The sequence below is a fragment of the Ranitomeya imitator genome, chromosome 3 (assembly GCF_032444005.1).
Source record: "Ranitomeya imitator isolate aRanImi1 chromosome 3, aRanImi1.pri, whole genome shotgun sequence".
In the NCBI taxonomy this organism is placed as follows: domain Eukaryota; kingdom Metazoa; phylum Chordata; class Amphibia; order Anura; family Dendrobatidae; genus Ranitomeya; species Ranitomeya imitator.
The window spans coordinates 252,835,973-252,858,152 of NC_091284.1; the positions used below are offsets into that span (position 1 = coordinate 252,835,973).

At 41.8% G+C, this 22,180-nt stretch overlaps 1 protein-coding gene across 1 annotated transcript; it reads right to left on the minus strand.

Annotated features, from left to right (window-relative positions):
* Positions 1 to 6,072: 6,072 nt before the first annotated feature.
* LOC138672038 (gastricsin-like) lies at positions 6,073 to 21,842 on the minus strand. Its single transcript, XM_069760118.1, has 9 exons — positions 21,765 to 21,842; positions 10,766 to 10,901; positions 10,504 to 10,621; positions 10,096 to 10,214; positions 9,115 to 9,314; positions 8,887 to 9,009; positions 7,544 to 7,691; positions 6,581 to 6,679; positions 6,073 to 6,489 (listed from the first exon to the last, which is right to left on the minus strand). Exons 1-9 carry the CDS (start codon positions 21,818 to 21,820, stop codon positions 6,337 to 6,339), a joined length of 1,152 nt encoding a protein of 383 aa, XP_069616219.1. The 5' UTR covers positions 21,821 to 21,842; the 3' UTR covers positions 6,073 to 6,336.
* Positions 21,843 to 22,180: the final 338 nt, after the last annotated feature.

Genomic DNA, 22,180 nt, shown 5'->3' on the forward strand with positions numbered 1-22,180 from the left:
GCCTTACTTTGTTCTTGATGTAATCACACCACGGATTACCTATGTGTCCAGAGTCATTCTCTTCTCTCCACAGGCGTCTCATTTTTCACCTATGGTTCAACATGTTGTGTTTCACTTATTGTGCCACCTTTTCATTCAGCATTTTTCTATTTTACTGCATTTTCCACCTTCGTTCTTCCCTTCTGCATTTTTAGCATATCCTTTTAGTTCTTCTTCTACTGCAATTTTTGGTGCAGCCCATTTTTACATCTCTACCTTTATTACTGGCCATTGTGTGTGTGTGTGTGTGTGTGTGTGTGTGTGTGTGTGTGTGTGTGTGTGTGTGTGTGTGTGTGTGTGTGTGTATGCTTGTATTTTTTTTTTCTTTTTTTCCCTTTAGACACTATGTCTAATTCTCTCTTATATTTGTATCTCCCATATATTTCGGGTTTTTTCTTCCCCATGTTTCATCATTATTTATCTTATATAGGACTACACCTTATTCATACATTTAGTCTGGTCCTTCATCTACTGCATGCTAGTTTGTGCAAATACTACACTCCCCCTTGTGTTTTTAGTCCCCTTGTGTGCTCTGCACATTATGTGGCACACATACTGTGCTGCTAATCCACATTTACACCTTCTCCCAGCTCTCACACAGCTGTGCTTTGTCACATCTGATTCGGCAGTCCCGCCCCCCCCATTCACCCGCCTTCCTCTCCCCAGGTTATTTAAACACATGGGGCTATACACTCCTCAGACTAGAGGTGGATACCATGTCTGGAGGCAGTGCCCCGAACACCAGCGCTTTCAGGTAACATCTACTCACCCCCTTTTACTACATATTGGCCTGCTGCCACTCCTTTGATCTATATGGCGCCTTTATTCCTCTTTTCTATAGCTTGTGGGTGCTACATCCTGATGTGCGGCCATTGCCCCACCATTACAGCACTCTAACTAAGGTACCTACTTTTTCCCTTATTTATGTCACACATATATATGGCCTCTAGCTTTCAGATACCCTTTGCAGGTTCTGATCTATACCCTTTATTATCTGCCTCACAGCTCTATTTTACCTCCATTCTCTATAACGCAAGCTGTGGCAGCGCTTTTTGTAAGTACCTTTTTTACATATGCCCTCTTTCTCCTCTTTCCCCCCTGCTCCATTTACTGATTGTCTTTTTTCTGCATTTTATAAGGCACATTCTGTGCATCCCTGCTCTTTCTGAACCCAGCCCTACGGGCTTCTAATGGCACGGTACGTTTTTTGTTCCCTTTTTGCTTTTTTCTCGCTATATCGGTCCTCACAACAACTCACTATCACCTCATTTGGCACTGAGCGGAGCTATTTGCTATATATCCACTGCCTTCATATATTTACTCAGATATGATCGTTTATGATGACCTCATTGTTATGGGCTTTATATGTTTATATGATATTTTGTTTTTTTGTCATTTGTATATACTTTCCTTGTTTTGTACTGGTTGTACTCTTTATTTTATTTATTTTGTTATGACTTTGTAGTAACTGATGAAAGTCCTTATGGACTGAAACGTTTCAAGTGCTACACATAAATCAAATCTTTCGCCGCTTAAGTTGAGTGCTAGACTTCTTTCTATTTGTATTGAAGGTCTGGGAACCTAGTCTAAGCACCACAGTATAGCTGTGCACACGGTGTTTTCTCTCAGGTGTGCCAGGGCTGTCTGTTGATCTTGCGAGCTTCGGTATGTGTAAGTGGGGCAGCAGATTCCAAAGCTACAGCTATTGTGGTGTTATATAGAGCGGCAGCGTCATCCGCATTGTGTAAGGAACTTATATCTGTGAGAGGGAGGAGGGATTCAGAGATTGAGTGTAGGTCAAGGTGTTTAAGATTTCTGCGAGGGTGTGAAAGTTTGTAGGGTGGGGATTGTAGACATGGAGTGGAGAGGAAGAGAATGTGAGAAGGTTGTGGTCAGAGAGAGGAAGAGGTAAGTTAGAGAGGTTAGATAGGGAGCAGAGGCGGGTGAAGATGAGGTCCATTGTGTGGCCATATTTGTGGGTGGCTGTAGAAGACCATTGAGTGAGGCCGAAGGAGGAAGTGAGAGATAGAAGTTTAGTGGCAGCTGAGAGGGAAGTGTCAATGGGGATGTTGAAGTCGCCCATGATGATAGTAGGGATGTCCGCAGAAAGGAAGTGAAGTAGCCAGGTTGTGAAGTGGTCAAAGAAGGTGTGGCTGGCCCTGGGGGGCGGTAGATGACAGCCAGTTGAAGGTTGGAGGGGGAGTAGATGTGCACAGAGTGCACCTCAAAGGAAGGGAGGGTAATAGAGGGTGGCAGTGGGATTGGGGTGAAGGAGCAGGTATGTTTGCTGCTGGGGCGGGGGGTGTGAGAAAGGTAGAAGCCACCATACGAAAGTGCAGCAGGAGAGGCTGTGTCAGAAGGGGTGAGCCAGGTTTCGGTGATGGCAAGGAAGGAAAGTTTGGTAGTAACAAAAAGATCATGGATGTAGGAAAGCTTGTTGCAGACAGAGCGAGCGTTCCACAGAGCTCCTGTTAGTGGGACTGGGGAAGCGGGGGCTGGGTGAATGCTTATAAGGTTAGAGAGGTTACGGAAGGTTGTGATAGAGCATGGATGGAAGGTAGAAATGACTGTGGAAATGTGGTGAGGAGGACCAGGATTTGGAGAGATATCACCAGCAGTGAGAAGTTGCAGAGAAAGTGTTAGCACGTGGGAGCAGGAGAGGGCATGAGGGGGCTGTCAGTGTTTGGAGACAGAGGATTGTATGTTAAGGAACAGTTTTGAGGAGGCGGTGAGGTGGATGGGGAGGATTGAAGAAGAGATGAACAGTTCCTTACTTGGTGTAGGGATCAGGGGAGTTAGCAGAAAGTGAAGGATTATAGGGGTGAAAGTGAAAACAAACAGAAACATTATTTACAGTGACTGGCATATTGTGTCCAATTTTAAATATTTAGGTATTTATATGTCCCAATATAGCTATTCTGACTTACAACTTAATATTTATCCACTGTTAGAATTAGTCAAATCTAAATTTGCGTCTTGGAGCAAACTCCCATTGTCTGTTGCGGGCCGTATTAACCTAATTAAAATGATACTTCTCCCTAAGCTTAGTTATTGCCTTCAACATAGCGCAGTACCAGTACCTAGATCCCTCTTTGCAAATCTAAACTCCCAAATTACTTCTTTTATATGGGGGAAAACTAGACCCAAACTTAGGCTGTCTGTTTTACAGAGACCTAAACAGGGGGGTGGAACGGCATTGGCGGATTTTTTTCTGTATTACCTGGCCGCACAGGCCAGAGAATTATGTACATGGATGCCTAATAGTCGTCTCCCTAATTCTGAACATCATTTGCTTCATTCTGCCCGAATTGAGTGTCCATTGAGCTTCCTGGAATTAGAAAAAATTAATGTCCCCCGTTTATTGCCTATGCTTCGGCTGGCACGGTTAATCTGGAGACAAATTTAAAAAGTTGTTGGATTCAAAGACATTATAGCTGAAATGCCCCTATGGAAAAATAACTATTTCCCGATGCTGGTGAGCCACTCATCCACTGATTTTTGGATCTTACATGGAGTTTTCTTGGTGGGTGATTTACATGAACGGGGAACCTTTGTGTCCTTTGAACAATTACAGACTAAATATGGTATCCCAAGATCCCAATTTTTTCGTGTTCTACAACTAAGATCAGCTTTTCAGTCATATATGAGGGGTGTGGGTGCAGGTCGAACTATCTCGTCTCTGCCTCTGATAGGAATCCTAAACTCGCAGGGTCCCCGGGGCCTTATTTCTTCTTTATATACCTATATGCTGTCTGTGGGGACTGGGTCTGCTATAACATCTATCAGGGGGAAATGGGAGGGACATATCCCTGATGTGCAAGAAGAGGAATGGGAAGAAATTCTAGAATCCCCACTCAGGGTGTCCCCATCGATTAATAATAGAATGACCCAGCTATGTATAATATACCAATCATATTTGACTCCGATACGACTCTTTAGGATGGGTCGACTTCAATCATCAGAGTGTTTACGTTGTCATTCATCAGACGTGGATTTTATCCACATGATGTGGACGTGCCCCGTCATCCTTCAATACTGGAAAGAAGTGACATCATTACTAACATCCCTGTTGTCGGCTCCTGTTCCTCTTGAGCCACTAATCTATTTGTTTGGGGTATGGGATGAGGAGACCTGGGATCATTATGTCGGAATTTTTCTGTGGGAGACACTTTTTATGGCACGGAAAGCGCTGGCATTACGGTGGATGGAGGTTCATGTCCGTCCCTCAGAGCCTGGGTTGAACTGGTGAATTCGGTCATCCCTTACGTACGTTATATCAGAATAGAGGATGTCCAGGTAAATTCGATAAAATCTGGAACAGGTGGAATTCCTCTCACCTTACACTAGAAATTCATAGTTAATTGGTATCAGTGTAAAGAGTTAGATCTATTACGATATCGCACAGAGGAAAATATAATGCTTACTATCAAGCGGCGGAATCCTGTGGTTCGCATGAAGTAAATGATTTGATATACACAAATTGTTGTCTTTTGGAATTCCATAGAGTGTAATACTGTTCTGGATATACCGCATATACTCGAGTATAAGCCGACCCCCCTAATTTTGCCACAAAAAACTGGGAAAACGTAATGACTCGAGTATAAGCCTAGGGTGGAAAATGCAGCAGCTACCGGTAAATTTCAAAAGTAAAAATAGATACCAATAAAAGTAAAATTAATTGAGACATCAGAAGGTTAAGTGTTTTTGAATATCCATATTGAATCAGGAGCCCCATATAATGCTCCATAAAGTTTGATGGGCCCCATTAGATGCTCCATTTTAAAATATGTCCCATATAATCCTGCATAAAGGGTAATAAGGGCCCCATAAGATGCTCCATAGAGATATTTGCCCTATATAGTGTTGCACAAGTGTTATGGCCCCATAAGATGCTCCGAACAGTCACTTGCCCCATATAATGCTGCACAAGTGTTATGGCCCCATACAGATGCTCCGCACAGCTACTTGCCCCATATAATGCTGCACAAGTGTTATGGCCCCATTATAGTGCTCCGTACAGCCACTTGCCCCATATAGTGCTGCACAAGCGTTATGGCCCCATACAGATGCTCCGCACAGCCACTTGCCCCTTATAATGCTGCACAAGTATGGCCCCATAAGATGATCTGCACAGCCACTTGCCCCATATAATGCTGCACAAGTATGGCCCCATAAGATGCTCTGCACAGCCACTTGCCCCATATAGTGCTGCACAAGTATGGCCCCATAAGATGCTCTGCACAGCCACTTGCCCCATGTGCTGTGGCTGCCATAAAAAAAAAAATCACATACTCACCTGTCTTCGCTCAGGACCCTGGCACTGTCGCCTGCTCCTCGTGCGGCTCCGTCTTCGGCATTGACGCTCAGCAGAGGGCGCGCACTGACTACGTCACCGCGCCCTCTCACCTGAGCATCACTGCTGAAGACAGAGCGACACCCGGACCGAGGAGCAGGGGACTATCGCGCAGCACAGCGCTCCCCTCCCCGTATACTTACCTGGTCCTGGCGCTGCGTCCCTGCTTCTTCCCCAGCGCTGCATCTTCTTCCTGTATTGAGCGGGCAGCGTCACCGCTCATATACAGTAATGAATATGCAGCTCCACCTCTATGGGGGGTGGAGCCGCATATTCATTACTGTATATGAGCGGTGCCATGTGACCTCTCAGTACAGGAAGAAGATGCAGCGCTGGAAGAAGCAGGGACGTGCAGGGATCGCGCCAGGAGCAGGTAAGTATAATTACACAGCCCCCGCTCCCCCTCCTGTGCCGACCCCGGGTATGACTCGAGTATAAGCCGAGAGGGGGACTTTCAGCCCCAAAAAATGGGCTGAAAATCTCGGCTTATACTCAAGTATATGTCCTGCTTTACACGCAATAATGCATATAACTTTGTCTTCCTTTATATACATATATATATATATATATATATATATATATATATATATATGTATATATATATATATAGTAACACTAATGTGTATAAATGTGTATATTGTATATTTTCCTCTTGTGGTTCATAAACGAATTAAAAAAATAACAAGAATTCTAAATTTTATTAATACTTAGAGAATAGCCCTTGAGCAAAATTTAAATCATTGCTTCTAAGTTGCACCATAAAAATAACCTCAGTGTTTAGGATATCCACATATAATTGCCTTTAAAAAAGATACAAGAAACATTGAGTTGATTACATACTTTTTATTGTTGGCACTTTAAGCAACATATACCCATTCTGTATAATGATTTTTACTAATGTATTACTAGGAAAAATATGCACACCGCTGACAAGTATATATGGTTTATGCAGCAGAAGCAAAACCAACTTGATTATTTCCCAGATCATATACAGAGTAGTACTCCCTGAGGAAGACATCACCAAGGATCCAAAGTGGCTGTCCATCCTGAGAAGGCAGGTAAGTTGGCATAATACCAATAGTGCAGTAGCCATTGTTCTAAACATATAAAAACACAACAAAATATAAATAAATACGTCTAATTTTGGCACATACCCTCAAAAAATTGTATTTTAAAAAAGAAGACTACCTGAAGAACGTAGGCAGATGGTGGAAGTGGAAATGAAACTCCACTAATCGTGAAGCTAATTGTGGGAAGACTCTGAATGTTATCACAGGAAACGGCATACTGCAAAAACAAATACAATTATAACTGCAATTTAGGGCAATTGATGTAAAATAAAGCAAAAACATCTGCACACAACACAAAAGTGTAGAAAACCTGCTCTGCAAAGAAAAATGTGAAAGTGGACACATTTGGAGACAAAGGAAAATAAGTAGGGACATATGTATTTGTAAGGCTAGGTTCCAATTGCGTTAATGGGACAGCGCTAACGGACAGCGTTGCACGGCAAAATTAACGCCGTGCAACGCGTCCGTTAGCGCACCCATTGGCAGCAATGTTAACGCGCATCGCTAGCGTGTGCCATTTTTGGCACGCGCTAGCGATGTGCCGTTCTTTTGTGACGTGCCTCAGACGCTGCTTGCAGCGTCCGAGGTGCGCCCGAGGTCCGTTCTCTGCTCTCGCAGATCAGGGATCTGCGCTAGCGGGGACGTTAAACATGACCCGAAAAAATACATTGCGTTAGCGCTATGCGCTAAACGGATTGCCCTAACGCAATGGGAACCTAGCCTTATAATATATAATAGGCATAACATGAAGAAAATAGTAGAAATAGTCAGGGTGGTGCACGTAGGAATATGGTACTAGACATATAGAAAAGATCCTGGCATTCACGTGTTGACAATGACTTCTTTTAATCGAAAACCACATAAGGCGTTTCAGCCCATCCCAGGCTTTTGTCAGTTGATGGGCTGAAAAGCCTTGTGTGGTTTTCGATTAAAAGAAGTCATTGTCAACACATGAAGATATTTTGCTTACTGAATGCTTAATACTTAGCATCACAACATCTTCATAAACATATACAGGAAATATATAACTAGTGAATTCACTTGACTAAAATATTTGCTAATTGCAGCTATTTTATCATACCTGTCCATTTTGATCTTGTTGTGCACCAATGGATTGTATGAGGGAGGAGAAGTCTCCTTGAGGGGCTGTCAGCAGAGAAGTCCCGGTGTCAACGATGCCCTGGCATCCTTGGCTACACCATCCAGTAGCTTGCCCATTGATGGCGAACCTAAAGGAAATACATTCAGCTTCTCAATCAATGTTAAAATTACCTATCTAAAGTATTCTAACTGCAGCCCACCCATAATTATGGCTCATTTTAATGGGCTCACTCCTGTAATGTACTCTGGTGATACCCTGAACCTCGAATAACTTCCAAATAAAAATTATGGTAGCAGAAATTACTTTAAGCACTTAACTTGATACAACCTCCATGAGCACACGTCACTTTGTGCTCTATGACAGTTATGTACATCACCGTGCTCCTGCTGTAAATGTAGGATCAACACTCTCACTGATCCTAGCAGTTTAACTGCACATATGCTGCTACCAATAGTGACAGTGGCACATGAGGTGTTTGACAGATTGAGCACGCTCCGATTGTCACCAAATAGCACCCCCACAGCGTGATCGTGAGGCCTCAATTAATTGCTATGGCATCCGTAGGTCTGAAAATATCTGTGCCATGTATGTTAGAAACTACAGCCAAACAAATGCACCAAAGGCAGTGTCTAATAGGCTACCTGATTGACAGGATAGTGTACCACACTGCTCTATATTAATTAGCTTAGTGGAGCAGTGTATTACCCACAGAATCTCATGTTCACGTATTAAGTATTGTAAAAAAAAATGTTTTAAGTGTTTTTTTTTTTAATGTAAAACACCCAGTTTTCTCAAAATCCCAGTAGGACAGTTATATCAGTTCAATATTCAGGAATAAGAGTTGATTACTGTCTCGTCACGCAAACAGCAGGTTGTCCTCCTAAGACCTCCCTCAGGTAACTGACCAGCCCAAGCTGGATAATTTTGCCCAGAACTAGAACTAGTATATGATTAACTCTCTAGTCATCTTCCTACACCAGAGCCATTCCAGTGATGTTGGCACTAGGTCACCCAGTGCTTATGTGACATTCTTATACTGGGTAAGCACAATAGCCATTCAACGGCCAGTAATGGGCTGCTTCACTCACACTTCTGTTGGATGAAACTTGGATGTCTGAGGAACTGCAGCCAATTAGCTGATGCTGGTTGGCAGCAGTGCTCACCTATAACAATGTCTCGCCAGCACCAGAAGACCACCATCACTGGAATGATGCTAGTATAGGAGGTGAGTATCAGTTATTTTTATTTTACTCTAGGTAGTATAGTATTTAAGAAGCAGTTGTCCAAGTAGGGGAGAAATTATTTAAAACTCATGCACCCACCCCTGAATTCCAATTTGCCAGTATGTTTCAGAGGTGACAGGAGTCCAAGTGATTTGTCCTGAGTAGTAGTTCTGATCAACTCCTCCAAAAGCTACTTCTCCACCATCTTGAGTGCTCTCCTGGCTAAAAAAATAAATAAATAATGTACATAAGTTTACATTCAGGTTAACTGTTACAACACAGAATATCTAAACAAGAAACCACAATTTCCAAAATATATAATCTTACCCGCTAAGGTAGAAACCAAATAAAGGCTGATCAATGAGATTCTGCTGGATCATTTCCTGCATTACGGTGGTGGCTCCTCCTTCCGCAATAGATGGATAAGCTAGACCCAGAATACCATCAAACTGTGAGTATACAAAGTTGGTTCCAGGCTCAGTCTCACTCAAGCCAAACTCTTGTTGGGAAATAGCTATATTTTGGATCTACGAGAAAGAAAATATTTAAAAGTGAGTTTATTAGCTGTTACCAGTAAGTTTGTGTTTTAAACAGGCTCTCCGGAATTAACATAGTGATGTCATATCAATGGTACAATTGCACTTTTTTCACAATTTCACCATACTTGGAATTTAGTTTACTATTTTCCAGTACATTGTAAGGTAAGAGTTATGATGTAATTTAAAACTACAACTGATCTCACAAAAAACAAGCCCTCATATGGTTATGCAGACAGAAAAAATTCTATGGTCTTGGAAGAAGAGGAGGAAAAATCAAAATCGATGTAATTTATGAATTGGTTACAGATCATCAATCCACCTTATTTATCTGTCACTGAATTCTCTCTTGGCCGCCAGCCATCAATCGTCAGGGCAGATTGGAGAGGCTTCAATACATATTAGATGGTTGGCCAGACCTGTCAAATTGGCGTACTACTGTGTATGAGAGTCTTTAGTGTTTTGTTGGCACTAAAGATGAAGGAAAGTGTATTAATAGGCAGGTGATCAATTCATGAAGATATAGGCCCCAATTCATCAAAATGTTTAGGTCAGATTACTTTGAAAAGTTGCGAATTTTTTGTGTTACACCATTTTTGAAGTTTAGGGCAGCTCCTCCAAATGTGTGGAGCTGAGGTAGAGTTGGGGCAGGATAGATTGCGGCAACACCTAGTCTTATTGAATGAAGACCAGTCAGAATTTTATGTGGATTATCTATTAGAATAAATTAACTTTTTTTGCAAATATATATTTAAATAAAAGTTTTACATACAGAAACAGTGTCATATCCCAGGACTCCGGTCAAGCTTCCAGTTCCGTACTGCAGAGAAAACTGCTGGTTGTTTGAAGAATAAGTAGAAGACTGACTTGGGTTGAAGAGAGGGTGATTGGCTGGGGAAATAATACAAGGATCATTGATTTTGTTACATAAATGAACAATATATGGGAGTTTCAGGTATCCCAGTTGTGTCATTAATGCTGGTAAACTGAAAAGCTACAGTAGTACTACCACAATGTTACAACTTACACTAGTTCTTCACCCAATATTTAATATGAAGCTCAACATTCTCTGAAATTATCTCCTTGTTTCTTAGCGTGATAGGTTAGATATCAATCAGCCCAATATTATTAACTTTTTGTTTTACCTATATTTCTTTAATCTCAATCTTCAGTTACTTACTGCATGCCTGGCTTTGACAATAGGTTGAGGCTACCCACAAGTTTGAGGATCCAGTGTCAAACAGAACGAGGAAGTTCTGGGGGGGGGTGCCAATGCTGATTTCTCCATAGTATGACATCTATCCGCAAAGAAAGAACAAAAACAATGACTATGTTGACATTTTTTTCTAGTCTATGTACCTTTATAACTTAATAACATTAGTTTTGGAAACCTTCTGATAAGTTAGTTTCTGAATTATTAATCTTATATCATTACTACTCACATCCATATAGTTAGCCAGAGGCTCATAAGCAACGGCAAGCTGGTTGTAATACTTTGAAGCTGGGTCCACCTTTGGAGCTTTGATGCCATGCTCACTCATCACCTCTCTCATGGATTTGAACCTTTTCAGGGGGACTCTATAAAGGAAATTTCATAGTTACTATAGAGGATGTCTTCACAAGCATTGGTAGTTGAATGAAAATTGTTCAACCCCCTTTGCAAATTAGGTTTATTATCAACATTTACAAACACAGTTCCACACAAATTGCCTAATTGATTGACTACTGCCATCTCAGATGTACTGCATTCAGTGTCGGACTGGGGTGACACGGGCCCACCAGTAACATTGACTTTGGGGGGGCCCACTTTTCACCTGCATGCAAATATTATACTACCTTCGTTCACAAATTTACCTATATCTCTATATAATAATAAACTGGGTAGCGTGGTTAATGAATGATGAGATGCTGCTTTTTTCTGTACAGAGTGAATCAAGTGAATTGTGCCAAGTACTGCCCATACAGTAGAGTTGGAGGCCCAGATCTACACAGGGGCCCACCAGAGCATTCCCCTGTTACCCTATGGGCCAGTCCGAGCCTGGATATATTCAACCCCTTTATGAAAATATTCTATAGCACTTAGTAGAGCACATTTCAGCTGTTGTGACATGCTGCAAACATAATGCATAGACAGACACCAGCTTCTGGTACCATTCCTGAGGAATCTTAGCCCATTGGCCTCCAGCTCACTAAGATACAGCTTTGGCAAAAATTAGGAGACCACTGCAAAATGTTAAATTTGTCTGATTTTCCTCTTTATAAGTATATTTTTGAGTAAAATGTAAATTGTTCTTTTATTCTATAAACTTCTGACAACATGTCTCTGAATTTCCAAGCAATAAATTTTGTATTTTTTTTTCTGACAAAGAAAAATAGTAAAATGTTTTTTAAAAACCCAGTGCTTTCAGACCTCAAATAATGCAAAGAAAACAAGTTCATAATCATTTAGAAACAACAATACTAATGTTTTAACTCAGGAAGAGATCAGAAATCAATATTTTGTGGAATAACCATGATTTTTAATCACAGCTTTCATGCATCTTGGCATGCTTTCCACTAGTCTTTCACACTGCTTTTGGCGCAAAAATTTAAACAGTTCTTCTTTGTGTGATGGCTTGTGACTATCCATCATCCTCTTGATTACATTCCAGAGGTTTTCAAAGGGGTTCAGGTCTGGAGATTGGGCTGCTCATGACAGGGTTTTGATGTGGTGGTCTCTTAATTTTTGCCAGAGCTGTATTTTGGAGTTGTCAAAAGAATGGCCCAAAAGGTTACAGAAGAGAATATTTGTAAACTGGAGTCTGATGCCTATGAGGAAGGGGGTAAGTTTACTCAGGAATACTGCCAAAAGCTGGTGTCTGGCTATTCATCACATTTGCATCAGGTCACAACAGCCAAAGGTACTGGTCATATAGGAATTGTATAATTCTGAGACTACAGTAGTTTTTAAAAATGGCATTTTGTGTTTAATTTGGAGAAACCACTTATATTATGTTGAGCTAATTACCGTAAGTTGACCTTATTTGACTGGTTTTCTGCAAACAACAAAAATCTTGTACATTTTGCTAATAAACATAATGTGCCATAAGAGTTAAATAAACTGTGATTGTAACTGTATATTAACATGTATTTCTTGGATATTATAAAGATGGAAGGTTACACTAGATTCCTGTAAATCCTTTTCCACCATTGAACTTACTGGTAAGTCTTAAATTAGCATACCTGGCAGATGTCAGCTGTTTTACACAGCTAGCATCTGTCTGCAACCGCAGCAATTGGATCTAAGGTCCATTCGCTGCTGTTAACCCATTATGTGCCACTGTCAATTGCTTACTATTCATCTTTCACCCATTGGCCTCCGCAATATCATTAGATGTCTAAGGTTTAGATTTGATAGGAGACCTTGATTTTAGCTATATACTGCAATATTGTAGTAATGCAAAGTATAGATCACGTGATCAAACCACTGCAGTTTCAAGTTCCCCAAGGGGACTAAGCAAGTTTTAAAAAAATGTATAACAATTGTAAGAAATACATAAACATTTTAATTTTACTATTTTTCCCTCATTTAAAAACAAACAAAAAAACATGCTTTAAACATATTTGTTATTGCCACCTCAAGAAAAGTCCACTGTGTAAAATTATAAAATTAAATATCCATATAACAAAAGCTGTAAAGAGAAAAAATTTCAAATGCCAGATTTGCATCATTTTTGCTGGTGCAATTCCCCCAAATAATACAAGAAAAAAAAAACTATAAAAAAAATTCTATCAAAAATATACGCTCACATAGCTCCACCAATTGAAAAAATAAAATGTTACAGGTTTCAGAAAATGGCAATGCAAATCAAATTTTTGTAATACTAAATTCAGATTTTTTTTTACCCCACTTAAAAAAAACTTTTACAATTTTGGTACTGCCGTCATTATAGTGACCTGAAATGTCACTTTACCAGATCATTTAATTGCACAATGAACACAGTAAAAACAAAACCCAAAAAACAATGGCGGAATTGCTTTGGCATTTTTTGTCATATTCTAGTACATAGCAGGGCCGGACTGACAATCTGGCAATTCTGGCAAATACCATAAGGGCCTGTTTGGTTGTGGGCCACCTTGTTTGCTATGTTAACAGAATCGGTGTCCTCAAGACGCCCATACTGTTAACAGTTGTGACGAAACACAAAGTCACTGGCTCCGTCACTTACCCCAGCAGGCCACGTGTGTACCAAGCAGCTAATGTCAGTGGTGCAATGACATCACTACATCACGCCACCAACATCCACTGCAAGAATGGATAAAAGAGGAGACAGACGCTGCGGAGGATGAGGAGTTTGAATTCGGTGAGTATAGGGATTTTTTTTGGGGGGGGGCTATGGTGTAACATCACACTATATAGGATGTTGTGAGTTTGACCATCACAGTATATAAGCGGCTGTGGGGTGTACCACTAAACTATATGCTGTACTGTTGGGGGACCATCATACTATATAGGGAGCTGTTGGGGGATCATCATACTATATGGTGGACTGTGAGGTGGACAGTCATACTATACAGGGGGCAATGAGGTGAACTATCATACTATATGGGGCGCTGTTGTGGGATACCATCACACTATATAAAGGTTGTGAGGTATACCATCATCTAATATATAATTGCCTAGAATACTACTTCCTGCAATTTGTGCCAACTTCCGTGGCTTTGTCCGGAGCTAATGTCCGGAGCTAATGTCCGGAGCTAATGTCCGGAGATAAGTGACGTCAACAGTGTCCAGTGTCTGATTGGTTGCCGCCTGCTGCGAGCGACCAATCAGAAACGTGCCGTACTGTGACACACTCCGCCCGCCATTTTGGTGTGATTTTTGAATTTTTACCTCACAGCAAGTTTCTACTGCGTGGAGGCGGGCCCAGTGACGTTGCTCTTCAAGCTCCTGCCGAATTTCGTCAAAAAAATGATAATACCATTTACCAAAACTATATATATTTAGTTGTGAAGTGGTTCAGTGACATTTTCACACCAATTTTGAACTTTTGTTTGGTGTTTTCTCCATATACTGCCTATTATTTTTGTTCTTTCTTACTATTATTTATTAATTGTATTATTCTTACATTTGAATAAATAAAGTATATATGGATTCTAGACTCCCGATTCTTTAGAATCGGGCTGCCATCTAGTAATATATAAAGAGCTGTGGGGTCGACTATCATATGAGGGTATTGGGGGACCATGATACTATATTAGGGAGTTGTTGGAGGGACCATCTTTCTATATGGGGGCTGTGAGGTGGACCATGATACTAAATACAGTAGGGGCAGTGATTTGGACCATCATACTATATACGAGTCTGTGAGGGGACCGTCATACAGTATTGGGGCTATGAGGGATCTTCATAGTCTATGGGGAATCTATCATACTGTACGGGGTGGCTGTGGGCGAACCATCTTATTGTGTAGTGTAGTTGTGGTGGACATCATACTGTGTGGCATGGCTGTGGTGGACATTATACTGTGTGGAGGTCTATGGGGTTTGTTATACCATGTTGGTGGGTGTGGTGACCATCTTGCTACATGGGATGGTTATGCTGGACATCATACTGTATAGAAGCTGTGGGCTCATCATACTTTACGTGGGATTTTGGTGGACATCACATTTTAAATAGGGGCCTGTAGTGGAAATCATACTGTGTGGGGGTCGGTGGTTCCTCTCTTACTGTATATTGGGGGCTGTGTTGGATACCATACTGTATGAGAGGCTGTGGTGACAATCTTACTATGTGGGGTGCTGTGGGACATCATACTTTGTGTAAGCTTTGTGGGGCAATAATACTGTGTGTTGTCCATCATACTTCGTGGGGGCGTAATACTCTATGAGGCTTTGAAAGGGGTATCATAGTGACTGAGACCACTTAGGTGCTTAAGTAGAGGTAAAATAACTGTCTAAGGCCGGTTTCACATTAGCGTTTCTGTGCGCAGTGTAGGCCTGCGTACTTCTTTCCTTAAGATCCGCATGCATCTTGCGCACCTATATATAACTTTGTGTACGCTCTTTTTTGACTGTGACGTGATAGGACGTTTTCTATGAGACCTGTTATTTCTATGTGCATCCCTGACCTGGAGTCTTATTACAATAAAGAGGCGCTGGTTTATAGATAATTAGTGACAAATGTACAATGGGTGGAGAAAGGTTGACCTTGATGGACCTAGGTCTTTTTTCAACCTTTTGTAACTATATACTAAGAGGGCCATTAATATAAGGAGGCACAATGGGGGTACAGTTATAATTTTAGGAGAAGCAAGGAGTCATTATTATTAATATAAGAAAGCGCAGGGGATATTTTTATTATTATAAGAAGGTACAGGATCATTATTATAAGAGGTCATTGTGGAGCAATATTAAAAGAGGTTCAGGGGATTTATCATAAGGCAGCACAAGTTGTGGTTTGTGTAGAGGTGGTACAACGTGAGTAGGGTCCTGGAAAATCAGTAAACGGAAGATGTCTGTGTTACATTTTGCTCGACGAGTTATGGATGGAATAAGAGCTTATAGCGGTCTGGACTGAATGCAAAGGAAAAGGGTAAATAATGACAACAATCAGCGAGATGTCACTGGTGAGAACCTGCACAGTATACACATATATGGTCTGCAGAGCACTGGTGTAGACCTGATATCACCATTATATGGGCACTGTATGGTGGTAATATCAATCTTAGTACAGGGGTTTTGGTTAAAGTAGTTGTCCAAGCTTGAAGTTTAAGTCTGCAGTGACTATGTGACCCTCTGTGACTGCGGACTTCTGAATCCTCACAGAGTTTGAGCGCTGGGAGGATTCTCCGGTGCTGGCACTGAGAGTTGGTGATCATGTACAGTGGCGTAACTTGAACAGACTAGGTCCCAAAGCAAAAGCTCTAATGGGGCTCCCAATTATTAAAAGTGTTTAACACCATTGGTCTTTTTTATAAAGGGTCCTGGTTGTTGCAGTAATGTCATTCTTCCACCAGGGGGAGTGATGTTACGTCTGAAGACAATAAAGGAAATCTCTCTACCAGGTATCACAAAACATGCAACACACTTCACACTCCAGTCCACCAGGGGGAACTATGCTCCTATTTATTAGGGCACTTTTCACAATTAGGTAAAACTGGTGGTCTGGATAGGAAGTTAGGCAGAAGCTGACTGGGTTTCACCCAGGCAGCACCTGTCAGGCAGCCAGAGGAAGGGAGGAACATCTAGCAGCTGCAGACAGAGGGTCTCTGACAGGGGTGGGATCCTGTCAGAGGCCCAGACAGAAGGCCACGGAGCTGCGTCGGCCCGGCGTGCGGCAGCATCCTAAGGAAGGACACGAAAGAGAATTGTATTGTAGAGGGTGAGAAACGAAGTCATAGCAAAAGGAGAGGAAACCAGAAGGAGTTCTGCCCTACACAGGCTGCCTCCTTCTGAGGCGCAGGATCCGGTAGCCAGAACACCGAAGGAGCAATCGTCTTCATGCCTTGCCCAGAGACCGGCAGGACAGTGAATTGCACATTGCTGATCCGCACCTACACCCAGGAGGCACGGTGGCAACTAGTGGAGGCTGGGGCGTGCTAGAGTCCCTGTAAAAAGCCTCAAGCCACCAGTCATACGGGTTGTTCCTATTTATCTGGGGGACAGAGAGAAAGACAAAACATCTAGAACACCAACAACCGTTGTGAGGACCTTATGAGAGGCTCAGCAGTTAGGTACTACAACATCCAGGCGCTAGAGGAAGGCTACTGATTTTCACCTGGATAAGGGGACTCTGGATTTGCCTTCAGACCGGTCGGACTCTGCCTACCCTGTGATTTGTTGCTCTGGACTGTGGACGTTGAAACTTTCAGAAAAGGTAAAGAGACTGCAACCTTGTGTCCTCGTTCTTCACTGCGCCTTACATCATTCACCATCCACTCACTGGGAAGCCCTGGGGACATACATCACCTGTGGGAAGGTATACCAACTAGCTGCCATAACATCACCCCAGCGGACCGCTAAGCAGTGTCGGTCACCCTGACCGAATACCACAGGTGGCGTCACGAACACTATCCCTTTAAAGACCTTTCCCTATTTTCAACGGACGTCCCTAGGGCCACGGACTGGGTCAGCCACTGTGACATCCCCCTTGAGAACAGAAGGAACCGAGTACCCCACTGCCCTTACGGGGGGGCGATCCACATACTGTAGTTAGGCCCCTGATCATGTGACCCCAAGTATGTGATTTGTATACATGCATTCACCTGCTGACTAGATGTGCACGGCCACGCTCAATAAAAGTGAAATTAGCAAAACACAGTGAAAATATGGCCGGAGGTCTGTAAACTGCATTCCTGCTGCCACATAACGGCTGTCCCCAATGCCGATACCGGAGAATCACCACAGTGTGCGATACAAGGATTCAGAAATCTGAAGTTACATTGAGTTTAACCTTAAGCCCTTTAACAAACACTGTGGTGGTGTTATCAATATTGTATATGCTAGCAATATTTTGTTATGGTTTGTTGGTATTTGTCTGCATTATTGCAACATTATTATTTTGATATTATAATTATTCAATCTTATATAGTGGTATTAATAGAAATATTGGTCTTGTAGTTAATCTTGCTTTCCTTCACTGAGGGTAACATTAGTAATATATCTACTATATAAATGTCTAAGGGTCACTTCCATCTTTCTGTCTGTCTGTCTGTAACGGAAATCCCAAGTCGCTGATTGGTCGCAGCAAAACAGCCACGACCAATCAGCGACGGGCACAGTCTGGGGGCAAGATGGCCGCTCCTTACTTCCCGCAGTCAGTGCCCGCTCCATACTCCATACTCCCCTCCAGTCAGCGCTCACACAGGGTTAATGGCAGCGTTAACGGACAGCGTTATGCCGCGGTGTAACGCACTCCGTTAACGCTGCTATTAACCCTGTGTGACCAACTTTTTACTATTGATCCTGCCTATGCAGCATCAAAAGTAAAAAGGTCTAATGTTAAAAATAATAAAAAAATAAAAAATCATTATATACTCACCTTCCGGATCCAGCCCAGGCTTTTCCCGCTCCTCGCGACGCTTCGGTGACCGGTCCATGCATGGCGGTCTCACGAGATGATGATGTAGCGGTCTCGCGAGACCGCACGTCAACATCTTGCAAGACCACAATGCACTCTTGGGAGCAACGGGCACAGTCAGCCGCTCCCTACTCCCCTGCAGTCAGTGCCCCCTCTATACTACCTCCCAGTCAGCGCCCGCTGCCCACATAGCGTTGTAGCAGTCTGTTAAACCGACATAGCGAGACAGCTACGTCATCATCTCGCGAGACCGCAATGCACTCTTGGGACCGGAGCGTCGCGAGGAGCATCGGTAAATGTCTCGGCTAGATCCGGGGGGCCGACGGAAGGTGAGTATATAACTATTTTTTATTTTAATTCTTTTTTTAACAGAGATATGGTGCCCACATTGCTATATACTACGTGGGCTGTGTTAGATACTGCGTGGGCTGAGTTATATACTACATCTCTGTGCTATATACTATGTAGCTGGGCAATATACTACGTGGCTGAGCAATATACCACGTGGCTGGGCAATATACTACGTGGCTGGGCAACATACTACGTGGCTAGGCGATATACTACGTGGCTGGGCAATATACTACGTCACTGAGCAATATACTACGTGGCTGGGCAATATACTACGCCGCTGGGCAATATACTATGTGTCTGTGCTATATACTATGTGGGCTGTGCTATATACTACGTGGCTGTGCTATATACTTTGTGGCTGTGCTATATACTAAGTGACTGTGCTATATACTAAGTGACTGTGCTATATACTATGTGCATACTACGTGGCTGGGCAATATACTACGTCGCTGGGCAATATACTACATGGCTGGACAATATACTACGTGTCTATGCTATTTGCTACGCAGCCTGTGCTATATATTACGTGGGCTGTGCTATATACTACGTGGCTGTGCTATATACTACATGGGCTGTGTTATAGACTACGTGGCTGTGCTATATACTATGTGGCTGGGCAATATACTACGTGCCTGTGCTATATACTATGTGGGCTGTGCTATATACTACGTGGGCTGTTATATGCTACGTGGGCTGTGTTATACGCTACTTGGCTGTGCTATATTTCTCTGCTGTATCTGTGGATCATGAATCGTGGTATGTGTTAAAGAGGGGGGGCCACTGAGACTCTTTCGCCCGGGGCCCTCAAAAACCTGGAGCTGACCCTGGCTTCACTGATTGTTCGCAGCCGGGCGTGACCAATCAGCGACAGTCACAGTCCACCCGCGAATTGGCGCGGAATTTGAACCACGTTTTGCTAATTGGTCGCGGCCGGCCGAATCCTGTGTATAAATTGCTCTATTCTGAAAACTTCATAAATAAATTACATACATACTCTAGAATAGAGTTAGAATCGGGCCACCATCTAGTTAGTAATATATTTCCATCTGGTGCTCGGGGTTTGAGACAGCATGGGCCTGTGTGATTTCAAATGCCAGGGCTGAATTTCAGTCCCAGTCCATCCCTGGTACATAGCATAGTAAACTGAATAGTGTCATTTAAAACTTCAAATTGTCCTGACAAAAAAATAGCTCTCCTATGGCTTTGTCAACAAAAAAAAACAGTTATTACATTTGGAAGAGGTGAAAGAAAAAATGAAACGCAGAGATGAAAAATTTCTCGGTCACAAAGGGGATATGTTAAGAAGTTATATAAGTTTCATATAAAGGCAATCTATTTAAAATTGAATGTGTTTAGTTAGTATCCGTAGAGAAAATGTAAGAAATTTTTTATGGTAGCCATTAATATGAGTGGTGAACAATGTATTACCTGGACAGGACTGCTCCACCAAAGCAAGAACCATTTCTTTCAAAGTTTTCCTTTGTTCTTGGTAATATAAAGGAGTCTCAATTGTGGAACCTACCGTTAGAACGTCCACATGCTCTGAAGGCCTCATACACATTAGACTAGTGTCGATATTGATGGGTTTGTTCAACAGTCTAACGTGTATAGAGGTGCCCGCCGGCTCATGGTTGAGAGAAATGTTGATCGCACACTTCTGATTTTAGACCGCTGATAACATTGTCCTCCCGTAAATAAGCCGCTGGCCTATGGCTTTCTAATTCATGGGAGAAAAGGGGTCAGCCAAATTTTTCTGCAGTTAGGGAAAAAAAGCTGCATCAACATGGCGTCAGCGGAAGCCACTGAATCACCAGTAGGAGTGGTTTGTAACCGCTCTGTGTTGGCAGAGATTGGCACAAGCACAACAGGTAGGTAGTTAGCAACTAAATGGAGCCTAGCTTTGTTTTGTTTTATTTTTTCATTTTATTGTTGGAATTCAGCCGTTTCGGTGGGAAAATAAAGAAAATATGTTTCTGCTTTTCATAAATTTTTAATTCTTTTTTGGTAATGAAGACAAAAGGACCATTGAAATACATTTTAGGATTTGTTCACCTTTCCAGAACAATTAGTAATATAGATCAGACAGGTTTTTTCCCCTCAATGGGGGGTGAGGCTAGTAACATCAGTTTGGATCAGTAGAGGCCTTTTTTATTTATACATTTTTTTTCTGCTTTTATTTATTTAATTATATGGCATTTAATTTGCATGTTGTGCCATCATAATGCCATAAAAGATATTTTGGGGCATTTCAAGATTTAATTACTTTTTTTTACCAAACTTCCCTTGTAACTGAAGCTGGTTTACTAGCTCCTTTTACATTGTTAATTCAGCCTTTTGACTGCAAAGGAGAGATGACTGGGTCTCCTAGGACTCTGTAGCTCCTGCGGCACCCCTTACATCCTGCTCATATGACCACTAAGTCTGGAAGAGGAAGCACCAGTAGTGCCTCCTATATACTGCGAGAACAGCACTTTATCAGCCCTATATATATATACAGTGATTGGGAAGGCAGAAATGGTAAGAAACTGTCTCTGCCTTCTTTAAGGAGAGTCCGGTTTGTCAGACAACCGACGATGTCATGCAGCTGCCCTTCTATGCAGGTACGTTTTACAACGACACTTGGAATTAAAATTAAAATGTGGGCCGGCTAAACGTTTATCGACTTTGAGTTGTTAGGAAGTAGTCAGTAATCATAGTATAGTATATAGTGATGCAATATTTTTCATAATCATCCAGTCAACATGATGCAATGTCTTTTTTGAGCCTTACAATTCATAATATACATCAGAAGAAAAAAAGCGGGGGGAAAAAAATGAATAATTATAAAATGATTAAAAGGAAGAAAAAAAATGAACATTTCGGTTTGTGCTGAGGGTTTAAATATTACTAAGATTAACGTTAAATATTTTCCAAATGGACAACAACGCCATGTTTTGATTTGCATAGTTTTATAATTACTGTATGTTAAAAAAAATAAATAAAACTATAAATATTATTATCTTCATTATTATTATGCGGCTTGTACTTACTTAACAATCCCCTCTGAGAGGTGGAGGCAAACGAAAGCAAGAATTAAACACTTCATGTTGGTGGATAAACTTCCCCTTCTGTTCAGACTTGCACAGCGATGACCGCTTTATATACTCAGAAAACTTTTACCATCTTATCAATAAAACATTTTTATCAAAATCTCAATGTCATTAAGATTCCCTTATCAATGATCTGAGGCTTGTACATTTTTTCCACTAAGGTTAGATTACAAATTCTTTCAGGTACTTTGAAAACAAGTAGGAAAAAATTTATTCATTTTTTAACCCTTTTGCTGCCAGGGGTTTTGTATATTTTGCACCTCATGTAGCCAGGACAATTTCCACACAATATTTAAAGTGAATAACTGGTACATTTTGAGTTCATACAATTTTGTGTCAAGGTATTTTTTTTCCCT